This window comes from Daphnia pulex, chromosome 10, assembly GCF_021134715.1.
Source record: "Daphnia pulex isolate KAP4 chromosome 10, ASM2113471v1".
NCBI lineage: Eukaryota > Metazoa > Arthropoda > Branchiopoda > Diplostraca > Daphniidae > Daphnia > Daphnia pulex.
The window spans coordinates 982,795-998,885 of NC_060026.1; the positions used below are offsets into that span (position 1 = coordinate 982,795).

General features: G+C 40.6%; 5 protein-coding genes and 1 long non-coding RNA gene across 9 annotated transcripts in view; 2 read left to right on the forward strand and 4 right to left on the reverse strand.

Annotated features, from left to right (window-relative positions):
• Positions 1 to 2,760, forward strand: part of LOC124204631 (cerebellar degeneration-related protein 2-like) — a 37,571-nt gene extending 34,811 nt beyond the window's left edge. For all 3 annotated transcript variants that reach the window (XM_046601729.1, XM_046601728.1, XM_046601727.1), the window contains one exon: positions 1,350 to 2,760. In XM_046601729.1, coding sequence (XP_046457685.1) covers positions 1,350 to 2,244 — 895 coding nt within the window. In that variant the 3' untranslated portion in view covers positions 2,245 to 2,760. The remainder of the gene's footprint in view (positions 1 to 1,349) is intronic.
• Positions 2,567 to 4,731, forward strand: LOC124204633 (ethanolamine-phosphate cytidylyltransferase-like). The gene is made up of 6 exons (XM_046601735.1): positions 2,567 to 3,016; positions 3,090 to 3,227; positions 3,308 to 3,487; positions 3,577 to 3,802; positions 3,871 to 4,071; positions 4,131 to 4,731. The coding sequence occupies exons 1-6, from the start codon at positions 2,970 to 2,972 to the stop codon at positions 4,440 to 4,442; spliced, it is 1,104 nt and encodes a 367-aa protein (XP_046457691.1). The 5' UTR covers positions 2,567 to 2,969; the 3' UTR covers positions 4,443 to 4,731.
• LOC124204630 (zinc finger protein 836-like) lies at positions 4,680 to 7,021 on the reverse strand. The gene is made up of 5 exons (XM_046601726.1): positions 6,588 to 7,021; positions 5,800 to 6,526; positions 5,571 to 5,720; positions 5,326 to 5,496; positions 4,680 to 5,223 (listed from the first exon to the last, which is right to left on the reverse strand). Exons 1-5 carry the CDS (start codon positions 6,983 to 6,985, stop codon positions 4,750 to 4,752), a joined length of 1,920 nt encoding a protein of 639 aa, XP_046457682.1. The 5' UTR covers positions 6,986 to 7,021; the 3' UTR covers positions 4,680 to 4,749.
• Positions 7,022 to 8,149: 1,128 nt separating this feature from the next.
• Positions 8,150 to 9,696, reverse strand: LOC124205052. The gene is made up of 5 exons (XM_046602357.1): positions 9,122 to 9,696; positions 8,930 to 9,058; positions 8,743 to 8,872; positions 8,397 to 8,572; positions 8,150 to 8,335 (listed from the first exon to the last, which is right to left on the reverse strand). The coding sequence occupies exons 1-5, from the start codon at positions 9,569 to 9,571 to the stop codon at positions 8,150 to 8,152; spliced, it is 1,071 nt and encodes a 356-aa protein (XP_046458313.1). The 5' UTR covers positions 9,572 to 9,696.
• A 1,816-nt stretch (positions 9,697 to 11,512) lies between these two features.
• On the reverse strand, positions 11,513 to 12,003 carry LOC124204650. The gene is made up of 2 exons (XR_006879019.1): positions 11,888 to 12,003; positions 11,513 to 11,802 (listed from the first exon to the last, which is right to left on the reverse strand). It is a non-coding gene; the product is annotated as an uncharacterized LOC124204650 (long non-coding RNA).
• Positions 12,004 to 13,528: 1,525 nt separating this feature from the next.
• On the reverse strand, positions 13,529 to 15,440 carry LOC124204644. Of its 2 annotated transcripts, XM_046601748.1 has the most exons (6): positions 14,942 to 15,440; positions 14,700 to 14,822; positions 14,407 to 14,644; positions 14,048 to 14,226; positions 13,800 to 13,978; positions 13,529 to 13,726 (listed from the first exon to the last, which is right to left on the reverse strand). In XM_046601748.1, the coding sequence occupies exons 1-6, from the start codon at positions 15,389 to 15,391 to the stop codon at positions 13,723 to 13,725; spliced, it is 1,173 nt and encodes a 390-aa protein (XP_046457704.1). In that variant the 5' UTR covers positions 15,392 to 15,440; the 3' UTR covers positions 13,529 to 13,722. The 2 variants fall into 2 exon arrangements, with proteins under 2 accessions (XP_046457704.1, XP_046457703.1); XM_046601747.1 differs by having other exon boundaries at positions 13,529 to 13,978.
• Between the last annotated feature and the right edge of the window lie 651 nt (positions 15,441 to 16,091).

The following is a 16,091-nucleotide window of genomic DNA, read 5'->3' on the forward strand; positions in this document are numbered from 1 at the left end:
GAAAAACAAATTTATTTAAAAAAAAATGGGAGTGTGAGATAATTCCGTTACGGTTGGCAACTTATCGGGGCCTCGTGTCAACGGTCTCCCACACACAGCAACAACACGCTCGAAATTATTATAATCCCGACGGCGACATAGTGAGAAACACGCACAACCGTCTCGTCAAAATAAAAAAATCCCGCAATTTTTCTTTTCAAATTTGAATTCCAACGGTGGGAAGGTCACCCGAGTTCACGTTTCATTCAAAAATGATTTCAATTATTTCAAAAAAAAACTCCTCCCGAAATGGTTAAGACGTCGGCTTCTCTCTTTTGTAAAAAAAAGTTGTGATTGATTGAAACACGCCAAGGTTAAAAGACCGGTTAACAGTTATTTAGAAGTGTATAAAGTCATCACAGAATTTCTGTTTTTCGGTCGGGAAACTTTTTTTTTTAGTCCCGCAACGTTTTTACGAGCTTCTTATATGGTTCGATTTTTGTCCCAAGGTCGAAACATGTCGCCTGCTGACTGGTAGAATATAATTCTTTTTCGCCGAAATAATAACATCACAACTTTTATTTGAAAAGACGAACGACCAGCGCAGCGTGAAAGAAAAAGCGGTCGCCGAACTGACCGCATTTCTCTCTCGTTGTAGATTAGAACATTTTGAAATCTACTTGAACCAAAAATTTTGTTTTGCAGTTCTTTTTGGTTTTATTTTACTGTGTCAAGATCGTTCCTTAAGAGACTCTGTTGCACCACTTTCACGAAACCATCCCGAGCGTGATGTTATACTCGCCCCGCGTGTGTATGTACAATCGAAAGAGAGAGAGACCAATGTTCTTTTGTTTGTTATGTTCTAATACCTTCAAGACGCCGGCCCGAAATTGTGGAAAAATAATTTGCGGTTGGCCGCATCTTTGGTTTGTGCCGGATCTGGAATAAAAACAAAACAAAAGAACTATTTGGAATTATAGTTGGGCGACATGTCCGACGATTGTATGTCAATTCTTTATTTGGTGGGGTTTGAGAAATTTGTCGTTACAGTAACACAGAAAAAAATTCCAACCATTTTTATTCCCAAGTTGTTGTATTGATGATTGCGGTACACGGTCGATTGTCTTATTCCGCAGTCGTGCGGATTAGAAGGAGCTAACAAAATTTTTAAATTTCAGTTCCGGTTATTCTCGTCGTTTACTACCCCCTGCTGTTGTTTAATCCGATCAATCAGCTCCGCTTTTTATTATTATTAAAAACAAAATGAAAATTTTAGAAATCACGAAAAAATGAGTGGTGAGAAATTTCGATGGTCATTGGAGAAATCGATTATAAACCGAAAAATTTGTTTGTTCTTCTTCTGAAATCAGGTTGAAGACCAACATGGAGGCGGCGGAGGAACGGGGCGACGAGTTGCAGCGGCTGCTGGATGCGTCAAGGGCCGCTGAATCTCAATCGCGGTGCCAACTTCGATTGTTGCAGCAGCAGAGACACCAGCAGCAGCAAATGCTTTTGATGCAGGAAGAAGAAGAAGAGTCTCATCCGCTGGAAGAGTTTACCGCCGTAATGGGATCCTCATCCGTCCACCAGGAGCATCAACTTCAAGCTTCTTATTGCACCAGCAGCAGTGCCGCCAGCGGTAATAATAGCCGCCGGATACAAATGGAGGACACGATGACCGTCTGCCGGTTGGTGGACGACCTGGCGGAAGTGGAAGAACGACTCCATTTGATGGAAACGGACTGGATGGAGGAGAAACGGAAGCGGATGCAACTGGAAACTGAAGTGATGGCATTGCAACAGGAGAACCAACGACTTCACGAACACTCTGCCAGTGGCAACAACAGCAGTCACAGTAGCAGCAGCGCATCCATCGGATGCGATCCGACGTCCCTTTCACCGGCTCCGGCCAGTCTGTCGCTCAGCGAAGAACTGCTCATCTCGTCGACCAACGATTTCAGTTCGGCTCAGTGGCGAGATGCCTGGGACAATAGCGGACCCATTTCGCTCATCGGATCCGGAATTATCGCCAATAAACTTTGCAACAACGAGGACGAAGAACTCTGTTCGGATTCTTCGTCTTCCGGATTCTCGGAAGAAAATCAGCGATCGTCTGTCGCCAAAGCCACTCAAACCGACCTGTCCGATCTCCCGACAATTTGCAAAACAATTGCAACAACAACAACAACAACATCGTCCAGCGATTGGGCGGATGTCAGGAGTCTCTTCCGCGAAATTTTTGCCGTCATCCAGCAAAACATTTGAATTCATTCATTAAGAAATCTAAATTTTATTATGTAATAATACTTTGCTACAAGTAGGATATTAAGTAATAACACAAATTTGTTAAATAGACATTTTATAGTTTTTTTTTTAGTAACTTGATTATTTTATAGTGCCATTTTTTTTACAATTATATCCAGTAAAAAATTACTCCGTCCCAAATTTTCAATCATTCCAGTGCCTTAATAATTTTTACCATTTTTTTATTAATGACTAAACGAAATTGAAAATTCCCTTCTAAAAAAATATTAATGTAAATGTCTTTCTCTTTTTCAAGGACTTGGTGCCACTGCAACAAGTCCTCCCATTCGCCAATTCCTTTAATATTTTTATTTTATTTTACACCAAGTGTCCTTGTGTGTGTCTGCTGTGTTATAGAACGTACATGTTTTTTGGGCCCTTTATGAAATCTGAGTGATTGTGTGTAACGGAATCTCTCTATTCATTGCATTGAAAACTGTACTGACGGGAAACCATTAAAGAAGAAAAAAAGAAAAAGTTTGGCTTTCACGTACTCCATTTATATTAAGGACGAAAGTTCCACGTTTCACAGCAGCCGGTGGGATTTGGCCTTTTTTGTTTGCTAGTACAGTTGGCCATCACCTTTGGACTTAATGAGATTAGATAATACGGCGTGACTTCCTTTCCAGCCAACAGTACACATATCTGAATCCAATTAGTTAACTTGCTGCAGCTTTCGATTCAAGATGAATGGTGACAAGCAACCTTCGGTGAGGGTGTGGTGTGATGGATGGTAATATTCCTTAAATGGTGCTTAGTACCTTAAATGTGACAGCATTGTTCAACCTTTTTTTGGTCGATTTCAGTTATGACATGGTGCATTTTGGGCATGCCAATTCATTGCGGCAAGCCAAGGCCATGGGTGATTATTTGGTTGTTGGAGTCCATAATGATGAGGAGATAACCAAGCATAAAGGACCCCCCGTCTTTACCGAAGAAGAAAGGTATGTCAAGGTGTTTTAACCATAACATTGTGTTTACCATTGCACATCCAACATTTTTGGTCTTGTCGTGAATGCATTAGGTACAAGATGGTGAGAGGCATCAAGTGGGTTGACGAGGTCATTGAAGGAGCCCCATATGTTACCACACTGGAGACCCTTGACAAGTATGATTGCCAGTTTTGTGTTCACGGTGACGATATCACGACAACGGCAGACGGCGTGGATACATATCACATAGTGAAATCGGCCGGCCGTTACAAGTATTAAAAGTTTTTATTCAACAACTTTTTTTTCCCCCTCAAATCTCTTCGCTCGACTGCATTTGAAAAGTTTCTAATATCCAACCTAGGGAATGCCAGCGAACCCAGGGTGTTTCCACAACGGATCTCGTCGGCCGTATGTTGCTACTGACTCGAGGCCATCAGCAACGAGGTGACAGCGAGTACAAAGTCGAACGTTCCCGAACCGAATCCATGAGTGAAGACTCTGCGGCCAAGTCTCCTTGGACGGGAGTCTCCCAATTTCTCCCCACCACCCAAAAAATCATTCAATTCAGTGAGGGCAAGGAACCCAAAGTAAGTTGTTTTAACTTTCATTATTTTTTTTGTTTAAAACGTGTGAAAATGATTTGATTTCATAATAGCCAGGTGATAAAATCGTTTACGTGGCCGGTGCTTTCGATTTGTTCCACGTCGGTCACTTGGATTTCTTGGAAAAAGCCAGAGCCCAGGGCGATTATTTGATTGTCGGCTTGCACACCGATCCAGTGGTCAATCAATACAAAGGAGCCAATTACCCCATCATGAATCTACACGAAAGAGTCCTCTCCGTTCTGGCTTGTCGGGTATTACAAATTCATCGACAACCAATTACTACTTAATTAAATCGTGAATTTTCAAACAGTACGTTTCCGAAGTGGTGATTGGTGCTCCCTATTCAGTGTCCAAAGACATGATGGACCATTTCAAAGTGGACCTGGTTGTCCATGGAGCCACGCCCGTCGCCACCGACGTCGACGGTGAAGATGGCGATCCTTACGAAGAACCCAAACGGCGGAATAAGTTTATGCTGTTGGATTCGGGCAATACGATGACGACCGAGTTGCTGGTCCAGCGCATCATCTCCAATCGGCTGTCGTTTGTCGAGCGCAATCAGAAGAAAGAAGCCAAAGAGGCTAATCTGTGGAAGGCTATGAATGCGGACCAAGAGAAATGACGACACAGTCTAGACACCCCATTCGAGCTTATAACTAAACATATTTTGTCGTCCATACCTTATTTCACACACACACTTTTCCTCCCCATTTTAAAACACACAACGCAGTCATCACAATCAACACATACCCACCTGACTTTATAGAGGCCATGAATTTATCTCAAAAACATCTAAACAATATGTTCTTAGAATCACTTTTTTTCCATTTTGATAGTCTGCAACTTACGTTGGTCAAACTGACTTATCCAAGTAGCTTTAGCTAAGTGTAATACAAATCATTTGAATGTAAGCGGAAAATGTTTAGAAGCTAATCCTTGTCATCAAATTGACCCATCAGGATCGATTTTAAATAGCCTGGAGTGGAAGATTGTTCATCCGGATGGATGGATGCGTAGTCAAGGCCGTCTGACGTGGCCCCAACTTCCGCCGAAAACTGGTTCAACATGGAAGAAGTTGCCGATGGATCGTTGCCGAAATCTCCACCGACCACCATGCACGACTGAGTCAAATGCTCTTCGATGGCTTGACTCAGGGCGTCGCTCAATCTCGGCTGGGCCATTTGTAACGTGTGAATTTGTTCCACCTCCTCGGCCGGCTGTTGCTGCTGTTGCTGTTCCTCCTGTTGTTGCTGCTCCTCGATAAATTGGCCAATTTCAGCTACGGCCGCATCCAGCGATATTTTCTCCACAACTTTACGGTGAGTCTTACGGTGAGCGTAAAAATTGGCAGCCACTCGGAACGCTTTACCGCAAGTGTCACACACGTACGGCTTCTCTCCCGTCTGACGTAATAACACAATGTGGTCAATTGTGCACGTAATTTCCGAGATTTAAAAGGAAAGCAAAAAAAAAAAAACTAGGAAGAAATTGTCTACTAGACTCACGTGAATAGACAAATGAACTTTTAAGTCACGTAGGACTTTGAAAGACTTGCTGCAGTGAGGGCAAACGTGTTGGCGTGACGTGGCGTGAACGTGCTGCCGATGGCTGCTCCTTGCCGAACTGGACGTGAAAGTCTTGCTGCACTGTTTACAGGGGTAAGGTTTCTCTCCCGTCTGTTGGAACACGAACTTATTATATCAAACATGGCTTTAAAAATAAATTGGTCGTGATTATTTTTATCGTGTACATGTCGGCGTGTGTGCGAGGCCATGCTGGACCGCGACGTGAAAGACATGAAGCAGATTCCGCAGCTGAACTGCTTGACACCATTGTGCGAATTGAGGTGAAACTGGAGAGCTTGCTTAGTCTTGACTCCTTTGCCACAGAGATCGCAAACCTGCCCATAAGAAAAGGTAAATTATAAACGTGAAATTTTAACCAATTAGAAAGATGATAGTAGTTGGGTTTATAATTACGTAAGGTTTGGAATCCGAGTGGGTCGTTTGGACGTGGGTGGTCAAATTGCCCTTGGCGGAGAATCGTTTCCCGCAGATTTCGCAGGTAAATGCTAAGCGATCGGATTCGGGCAAATGTGAACGGGACATGTGTGATTTGAGGTGCGAGGCCAACTTGTACTGCTTGCCGCACTCGGTGCACACGTGAGGTCGGCTGTCAGAATGGGCCACTTTGTGGGCGAGGAGTTTGGAACGATCCTGAAAGACTTTGTCGCAAGACGGGCACTTGTATTCAGACAGGTGAGCCGTCCGGTGTCTCTTGTAGGTGTGGCTTGACTTGATGACTTTACCACACAATTGGCACGGGAACAAAGGACTGGCTTGGTGCTCTTGTGCATAGTGTTTGGCCACTTGCTTCATGGTCCCTTTGATTATCTCGTTGCACAGCTGGCAGGGCCAGGTTTGATTGTTTCCGCTCCCAAAGAGGAAAGAGTATATCCCCCGATCATCTCCTTTCTCTATAAATTTCTTCAGCTGGTCAACTTCTTCAGGCTTGAGAACTCTGCCAATCTTCTGCTCGAGATATTCTAGTGTGAAACGGGACTTTTTATCTGAAGCTAACAGGAGGTTACTCTCTGCATGAGAGTCATTCACTTCTGTCAGTTTAATTTGTGTTGTCTCTTCGGCAGCCTGAGGTGGTAGTTTCCCATTTACTTGGATAGGTCCAGAATCTTTGCTGCAATTTTGCCTGTAAAAAGGAATAGTAATTGAGTATTTTGCAAGTAAGTGAAATTTGTGTCATATCTCACCGCTCCTTGACAACTGATTGAGCTTCCGTGCAGGATCTGACAAACTTCTGCCAATCAGTGATTTTTATTGTGCACTGCTTACAAATGAAATTGGGGGAAATGTCATTCAGTTTTAACTTAATTCCAATGTTTTTGTGGATAAAACTAAGAGGAATGATATCAGAGATTGCAGACAAGTCGACACAAGAATTGCTCGATTGGCCACAGAGCCGGCATTCAAGCAACGGTTCCTGGAGACCGTTGCTAATAAAATTAAGGCTCTCTTCTTCTAGATTCATTGTGTCAATTGATAACGCATTTAAACAAAAAATAATAATAACAAAAATGGGGAGAAATCGTTTAAGGGACACGCATGAAAACAAAAATAAAAACGTAAACAATACTGAGATGAACGCCATCTGCCGGCTGAGAATTAATCGCTTGTCGGATTCGATTCCGACAGGAATAGTTTGATTTTGTTACCTAACGAATTGAAAAACGGTCCTTTTATTTACCTGAAACACAAATGCAAAAACGTTAAAAACGACTGACTAATGTAATTCTGTGTAATAATTCCAGAAGATTGCACAACAACAACAACGACATGTGCCAAAAACCCTGACCTTGGCATGATTACCCAACTCATACGAACTCATATTTGATTCTTTAATTTTTTTTAGCTGTCATTTTTAATGTAAGTAAATTCTTCGATTAAATAATACTGTCGATATGGTGTTGTCTATTTAAGTTAGTGGGTAATTTCCTTTCAAAAGAATTAAAATTGAATGCAAGGACAAAGGTTGGAGGTAGGGGGAGGAAAAATCCATCATGGCCGCCGCTTCTGCTACATTTTCACTTGGTGAATAGTGACTCATCAGTTGTAGGGGGGCTCTCGAAGTGTGCGGTACTGCGGTTGTCTGATATTATATTTGCTCAACGTTAGGCTGATTCGGCCATCGGAAATTGGTTTTCATTTCATCTCGTGTTTTAAAAGATTGAAATTTGTTATTATCAACTAACAAGTAATAGTGTGTAGCCTGCAGAACGAACTAATCAACAATTTCTTCAAAAGTTGCTAACCAGCCCTTAAACTGTTTCGGATCACCCCATGAAAAGTCGGATCGGTGTCGTATTAAGATTCCGGGACCGCTGGATTCTGGAATTCACAAAATACGGAACAGCTGGAAGTTGATTGCCAGGATCTTGGTTGCCGGGGTAACCTTTGGCTGTAAACAAGGTAGGCGATTCCGTTGTCATTCCATCGTATACCTTGTTCGTTTGACACAATTGGTTTGATTCGGTTTGATTATTTTGAATTTTAATTAACGTTTGATAATTAAGAGTTAAGTTATACCCATAGCGAGTCATAATAAGGCTCCATGCTAAAATCAATTATTTGTATTGTGATTTTCCCAGTTGGCGAGAGAGTGGTGATGTTGTAGTAGCACGTTTCTTGATTGTAGTAAAAGTTTGGATAATTTGGCGATGAGATTGCCGTGCGTTTCTCTGTGGCTATGTAGGAGCCTCCGCATATAACAGATTTAATTTTTTAAACTAAGACTTTTACAACCGGAATGTAAATGTCAACCTGTATAAGATGCACGCCAACCACGATAATTATATTGTGGGGACTGGTCTGAAAGTTGTTTCATGAGGCACTTCCCGGATTCGCAGAAAATCACTGCTTTAACAATATGACTATGTGTTGCATAGGAACCACCGTTCCATTCATATATCAATGGGGAATTCGGCGTGTCTCCGTCGTAAACCTATTTTTTAATTCGAGGTATATTATTAAAAAATAGTTAATAGCCAGAATTATATGTAGACCTTGAGGTTGTCGTGATAAGGTATATCAATGTCATAAAAGTTAAGCCGAACAATCCCCTGAGCAGTTGGCGCAACGATGACGAAAGAACAATTTTGATTTCCTTCGTAAAGATACGGATAGCTTGATGACGTTAAGTTAATATTGTTGAACGTTGCCGTAAAGTTACCGCCACAGTCTTGGATTATCATTGAAAGGTAATTATAAATTATGATATGGTCAAGATAACAGGTAGCTTTGCGAGCCCCCAACGAAATAATTTTAACAATTAATAACACATATTATTAGGCATCCGAACTAAATACTTCAAGTTTAAACATCGCTTTAACTGATTCTGATTTTCATCACCTACTGTCGGCGTTGTCGTCGATTCCGTCACGGTGCTATCGATTGTCGTTTGCGATGGATCGGTCCAGCGGATGTTGTCGATGGCGACAGCATCCACGACGTCCGTGCCGCAATACGCGTAAAATGCCAACTGTCAACGTAATCACTAGAATAAAATCTAATAAATTTTGGAAGGTGACGCACTTACAGAGAATTCAGATCCACTGTCGAGTGGAGAGAAACTGACAGGATACGTAACCCAATTTAGATTGTTGATGTCGGAATAGTTCCATAAACTTACAAGCAGCCTCTCGTTTCCGTTTTCATTTAGATACAGCTGAGAATTTAAAATCTGGATTATGCTGTAATTCCATTCAATTTCTTACTAGAATAATTGTACCTCGAGATTAGTGAACTGGGGCCATTTGGATCTGATCCAAAAGTCAAACGATATGGAAATGTCATTGTAGCTGGAAGGAGGAATTTGAAATGTTGGACTGCGCAAAACTGCGATGCCGAACGACAAAGTGGCGCCGCGATCGACACGCATGTAATTTCTTCCGGCCGGAGGATTAGGGGCCGGATTGTCCAATTCCCATGACGAATTAATGTCCTCAATCTTCCATCGAACTCCGGTCTGCGATGGCGAGTCGTCAGTCCAGAAATTTTGCGACCCAACTTCGAAATCGGTGCTCAGATCCGAAAGTTGTTGCGAATTTCTTGGTTTTATTCCGCCGACGCTGTTGTCGCAATCCTTGTGCTGATCCTGACAATATTCACCGGCAAGTGACAGGTTGTTTAATAAAAGCAACACAACACCGACTGACAGTAGGAAAATGTTTCTTTCCATGTTGGTTATAGTAAAAGTCACAGAAATATTTCGCCAATGAACTAGAGGCGTTGACGTTCGCTACAGGAATGGCAGTTTACATTTAAATTTAGCTGTGTATGCATCTCTGCACATTTCAACACAAGAAAATGTGCTGATAAAGCGAATTGCGTTTTGTAACAGCCGTTTTAAAAAGCCAGAAAAGCGAAGAATTTATGGTTATTTAGATCTAGATTAGGCCGTTCGTTTGAATTGCTGTGAGGGATGGAATTTTTAATGCCTCTTATCTACTTCAGTTATTTATGCATCGTTTTGTATTTGAATTTCAAGTTTACTGTCATGCTGTTTCCAAAGTATTGGGAATGGTAACGCACCGATTAGTCTTATTACCAACAAGCATGTTGTTATTGTTGTTGTTAGTTGCTGGAAAAAGTGGGTCGATCGGATAAATAAGTTAGATCGACCCATTTGACTGAAAGTTTCTCAATATTTTTGTGAGCTAATCGATTCTTTTGTTTGGTTTACAGTTGCAACCGATGGACAACACGAATCTTGCACTTTTTGTTAATTCTACGGTATTCACGAGGACGTCGTTTTCCACCTAATGTCAACTCTGAAATTCTCTACGGATGATGGAGAGCGATGGAGAGCACCCAGACGTGTCACCCAGTATTCTCCTAAAAAGGTAGGACCTAGTTAATTTCCTTTCCACTAGAGCTGCATCTTTGTGTTGACAGCATTATTTTAAAAATTTTGTCCCGACAAGTTTGTTGATATTGAATGCTTTCGGTTTTCTGTCTTCCCACTCGATGGTTTGATACCGGCAGGCTTAGGTTAGGCATTTTGCTCCGTTTGTCCTTGTCTTGTGCCCTGCCACGACAAGGAATTGATGACTTTTGTAGAGGATTTTAGAGCTGTCACATTATACTTCTACGAATCCGACAGAAGGTGGGCAGACACAAGGAACCGCACAGTCTCTTGCTGACGCAATCCCTGAGTATCAACCACTCGATATTTTTTAGAAGTTTGAATTTGATGGCGACTGCCAGTACTGTTTCTACATACGAGTTCGTTGCGCTTCCACAAATATTCCATTCGTCCGGCCTTATCAAATTTACCGAACATTTTCCTCAGTTCAGGCAACAATTTTCTGAAAACTGTTTCGAAATGAGATCCTGGATACTTATTTGCTCAGCCATTTCTGAAATTTAGAGGGACGAACGAGAACTATTTAATGCGCATTTAGTCAGAACTAAACGAAGCGCAGAAACCATTTGCTTTTTGGCTGCGAACATTTTTTTAAATTTTTAATGGTCGTCCATTTCGGTGGCTACTTGTTGAGTCTCATACTGGCTGTACTGCGAAGGCGATGGATCGCAGCAGATTGCACAGATTCCGGATCTAATCCTCTTTGTCTAGTGACGTCAAATTGTTGTTCCTTTGTTCAACATTTTGACCGTGCTTGATGAAGCCGCGAATTTTATACTTTTGACATTACAGTTGTTTTCTTAACGGCATTCGATCGGGCGAATAAATCGAGCACGAAATGAATGCGTTTTTTTTTATTGTTACAGAATCCTTTGAGGAAGAGCAATGCAATTTTGACTATTTTACTGCTTTGTTTTTTTGTTTTTGTTTGTTTTTTTTGTTTTGAAATCAGAAAATTCTTTGCTATGGTGAATTGATTTTTTCCGCTAGAAAAATCGTTTTTTAAGCCAAAGCACCACACGAAGGGAGAAACGTGTTTTACTCAGCGGTTTTTGCTCGTCTTCCATCAGTTGCTGAACTTCTCGTAAACATCGTGATTAGTCACGATACTTACAGCTCTATGGAATCAGCATTCGAGAGTAAAAGACCAGTAGCTTCTTTGCGGCATTGCAGTCCACGTAATGACAAAACAAAGTGCGCATTGGACGCATAGTGCGTTCTGTTCACTTGTGCTTATACTAGATTATTAAAGTCGTAGGTTGATCTGGTTGTATTCTTTTAAATTTTTTAGAAATGATAAGTAAGGTGAAAAATATGCCTCGTAAATAATATGGAATCATAAAATTGCTACTTAAATTTGCGCCATAAAAACAAAATATATTTTGATGATACGCATCTCGGGGGGCGCACATTTGACCATAAACTAGCGCAACTCTTTTACGATTCCCTCATCACTTCTTCGAAAATGCGATAACAATTTCACAGGCACGTTTGTGTAGAAAAGTAAGAAACAGAAGGATTGTCACTGTGGTACCATGCAGGTCCTGTAAAACGGGGAATAAAATTAATTCGTATTATGACGTTTCGATTTTTTCACGTTTAACTTTCACCACAATTGATAATTATTACCTCGGCGATTTCCAGGTATGATTTCGGTCGAGGCGGGGGGCCAAAAAATGCTGCCGCTTTGATCAACATTCTGTACATAAAATTCCCGTGATTTGCAATTTTGGGATGAGAAGATATGGTATTTTCTTTCAGTTAAATTAGACGTAAATCAGTTAAATTTTTAAAAAATAAAACAGGAAAGTAAAAATATTATTCACGCACCAAAGCGAGAATTAATTCTTTGGCAAAAATATCAAAATAACTATAAAAACGATCAACAAAATTTCGTCAATATCGTCAAAGTCAAAAACGAAAAAAATGATCATAACAGAAAAAAACTTCAATAATATTCTATCCATCGTGTGTACCCGTCTGCAGTGGAACGTAGAACGCTCGCCACTGCTGGTAAAGCCACCTTTATGTTCACGAAAATGTTTCTCATATATTACCGCCGATAATGTGATAACAAATTTTATGAAACTACGCGTCTACGTTGATAATGTGATATTTAATTTTTTTATGAAACAAAATCTTGATAACAAATATAGATGCCTAATCATTTAAAAAAATTGGGGAAGTGATGCAAACTTCAGTTGTGTTATTTGAAGTCACCTTGAATTCAAATTGAATTATCTTGGGGAATAATAACACAGAAATATCGAATTCTTCTTTGTTATTTAAATTATTTGTAGCCTTTGCCTTTGTGCCTCAGCGCTTTTCTTAGTTTTATTCCTTTGGCCCACACCCGCTGACAGTTGGGGCGTATGTTTTTATCCTTGTGAATTATAGTAAAAGCAACAGAAAGTTTCACCAGTCAACGTTGACGTTCGCTACAGGAATGGCAGTTTAAATGTGTACACAGCTGGCATCTCGGCACATTTTAACCTAAGAAAATGTGCTGGTAAAACGAATTGCCTTTTTTAAATGCCGTTTTTAAGAGCTGGAAAAGAACAGATTGGATTTTATTGTGTTATTTAAGCTGTGGGGTATTCGTTTGGATTGCTTTAACGTATTTAATTTGTAAGACCTTATTTTCTTCAGTTTTTTTATGCATTGTTTTGTAGTTGAATTTTAAGTTTATTTTCATGCGGCTGTTACCAAAGTGTTCAGCCTTGTCGGACAGTTTCAACAGTTCAGGAAACAATTCGTTGAAGACTGTTTCGAAAATAAGATCCAGCTGGATACTTAATTGCTCAGCCATTTCTGAAATTTAGAGGGACGACCGAGAACTATATGCAATGCGCACTTGGTGAGAATTTTTAAAAACTTGTGTTGTCCTGAGAGGCGATGAATTGCATGGATTCCAGAATCCGGATGTCATCCGCTTTTATCTTGTGACATCTATTTTTTTTTTTTTCATTTGTGATCATTTCGACCGTGCTTGATAGAGCCGCGCTGTTTGTAATTGCGACATTACAATCAATTATTCCAATAACTTTTGCACGGAGTGCCAGCGCTGAGAGACCGTGCCGAGTCGAGTATCCCGGAGTGCACCTAAATTTTGGCGCATTAACCCACGGCCTCACGCCACTCTTTTATTACGATTCCCTTATCACTTGGTTCGAAAATGCGATAACAATTTCACTGCGTTGCTTTGCTTACCATAGGCTATATTAGGGAAGTCACTACGGTACTTTTCCCGCCCCTTCAAACATAAACAACTACATTGTAAAATATGTATTGTACGCCACCACACAAATTTGGCTAGTTTAGCCAGGCAGAGGTAACAAAAGTGACGCAATTGTGTAAGAACTTCAATGCTTGCTGCCCTCTAGTCGATTTGGCCATCGGAAATAATCCAATATGTTTCTCTTGTCGTTTGTATTTGTGCTGTTATAACTATAGGAACTATTACGTCAACTAACAAGTAATAGTGTGTGGTCTGCATAAAGTCATAAACGTCTACTCAAAAATTTTTATAAAATTGACTAACCATCCTCTCAGTGAGCCTTGCGGTGAATAATCGGAATAGTGTACTATTGAGATTACGGGACCGGTGGAATTTACGTAACACGGAAGAGAAGCTGGAAGATCATTGCTAGACGAAGTGAAACCAGGGTAACCAGTAGCTGAAAACAATTTAGGCGATTCATTTGACATTCCATCGAATACCTGGTTCGTTTGTACAAATTTAGTATTATTATGAATTTGAATTACCGTTGGATAATAATTAAGTATTACATATAGATAGTCGTGTTGAGCCTCCATTTCAAAATCAACAAATTTTAAACTGATTTTCCCAGTTGGGTCGGGAGTGGTGATGATGTATTCGCAGACTTCGTTAGAAGAGTAAAAATTTGGATAATTTGGTGACGATATAGGTGTGCTTTTCTCTGTGGCTATGAAGGAGCCTCCACATACTTGAAAAAAAAAATACGAAATGTTATATGGCTAAGGTAACAAGGCAGATTTGTGAGGCCCCGCGGTATAAAATTTAATAACAAATATTATTAGGCGTCCAAAATAGGTACTTCAGTGTTAATCATTGCTGTTTTTCGAAAACATTTGAAACGAGCTTTAATTGCTATTGATTTTAACACCTGCTATCGGCGTTGTTGGTGATTCTGTCGATGTTGTTGTTGTTTTAACAGTTATAGTTTCTGTTGTTGATGTAAACGTTGAAGCAGTCGTCGTTAGTGTCGAGACAGTTGTTTGTTCTCGTGTTGTCGATTGCGTCACGGTGCTGCTGGTTGTCGTTGGTGATGGATCGGTCCAGCGGATGTTGTCGATGGCGACAGCATCCACGACGTCCGTGCCACAATACGCGTAAAATGCCAACTGTCAACGTAATCACTAGAATAAAATCTGATTCATTTTGGAAGGTGACACTTACTGAGAATCCGCTGGAGAGTGGAGAGAAACTGACAGGATACGTAACCCAATTTCGATTGTTGATGTCGGAATAGTTCCATAAACTGACAAGCAGCCTCTCGTTTCCGTTTTCATTTAGATACAGCTGAGAATTTAAAATTTTGATTATGCTGTAATCCCATTAAATTTCTTATATTTAATTTTAATATTTGCATTTCAACATTATTCTGTGTACCCATTAAATTTGTTACTAGATTAATGTACCTCGAGATTAGTGAACTGGGGCCATTTGGATCGAATCCAAAAGTCAAACGATATGGAAATATCGTTGTAGCTAGAAGCGGGAATTTGAAATGTTGGACTGCGCAAAACTGCGACGCTGAACGACAAAGTGGCGCCGCGATCGACACGCATGTAATTTCTTCCGGCCGGAGGATTAGGGGCCGGATTGTCCAATTCCCACGAGGAGTTAATGTCCTCAATCTTCCATCGAACTCCGGTCTGCGATGGGGAGTCGTCAGTCCAAAAATTTGGCGACCCAACTTCGAAATCGGTGCTCAAATCGGAAAGTGGTTGCGATTTTCTTGGTTTTATTCCGCCAGCGCTGTTGTCACAATCCTTGTGCTGATCCTGACAATATTCACCGGCAAGTGTCAGGTTGTTCAGTATAAGCAACACAACACCGACTGACAGTAGGAAAATGTTTCTTTCCATGTTAGTTATAGAAAACCAACTGAAAAGTTTTGCCAGTGAACTAGAGGCGGTGACGTTCGCTAGGTGAATGACTGTTTCAATATTTACGCAGTTGTGTACACACCTCTGCCCATTGTAACCTTCAGAAAAATGTTCTGATAAAACGATTTGCATGTCTTTTATAAAAGCCCTTTTTCAAAAGCCGGAAAAGTGTAGATTTATATTTATCTATCATCCTCGTGGTTCGTTTTGTATGTGTTTAGTTTTCTTTTAATGTTGCCATTATTAGTTAGCAAAGTGATCGAAGTGGTAAAGCCTGGAATGACATGACGTTGCTGTTGTAGTTGTTTGAAAAATTGGGTGTGTGGGTCATTTTAATGTTACCTTTTGTAACTGTATATTGGGGAATGGACACAGAAGTATCGAATTATTCTGTGTTTCTTTTTCTCAATGATTTGTTGCTTAGATTATCATTTGGTGATAGCTGGCCTGCTTTTGTGGTGCTGTCAAGAAAACTTTGACATGACTTTTGACTTTTATAGAAGTTGATAAACGGACCAGCACTGTTTGCGGATATAGTATGAGATGTGGACCCTAAATTTTGCTCCGATAAAAGGCGGGAGTTGAGCGTGACGTCTATTTTTGACTTGTCATGCGATAAGAATGAATCCGCTAAGTTCTTCATTTGCTTGGATATTCGCTTTTATTGTATAATGCCATT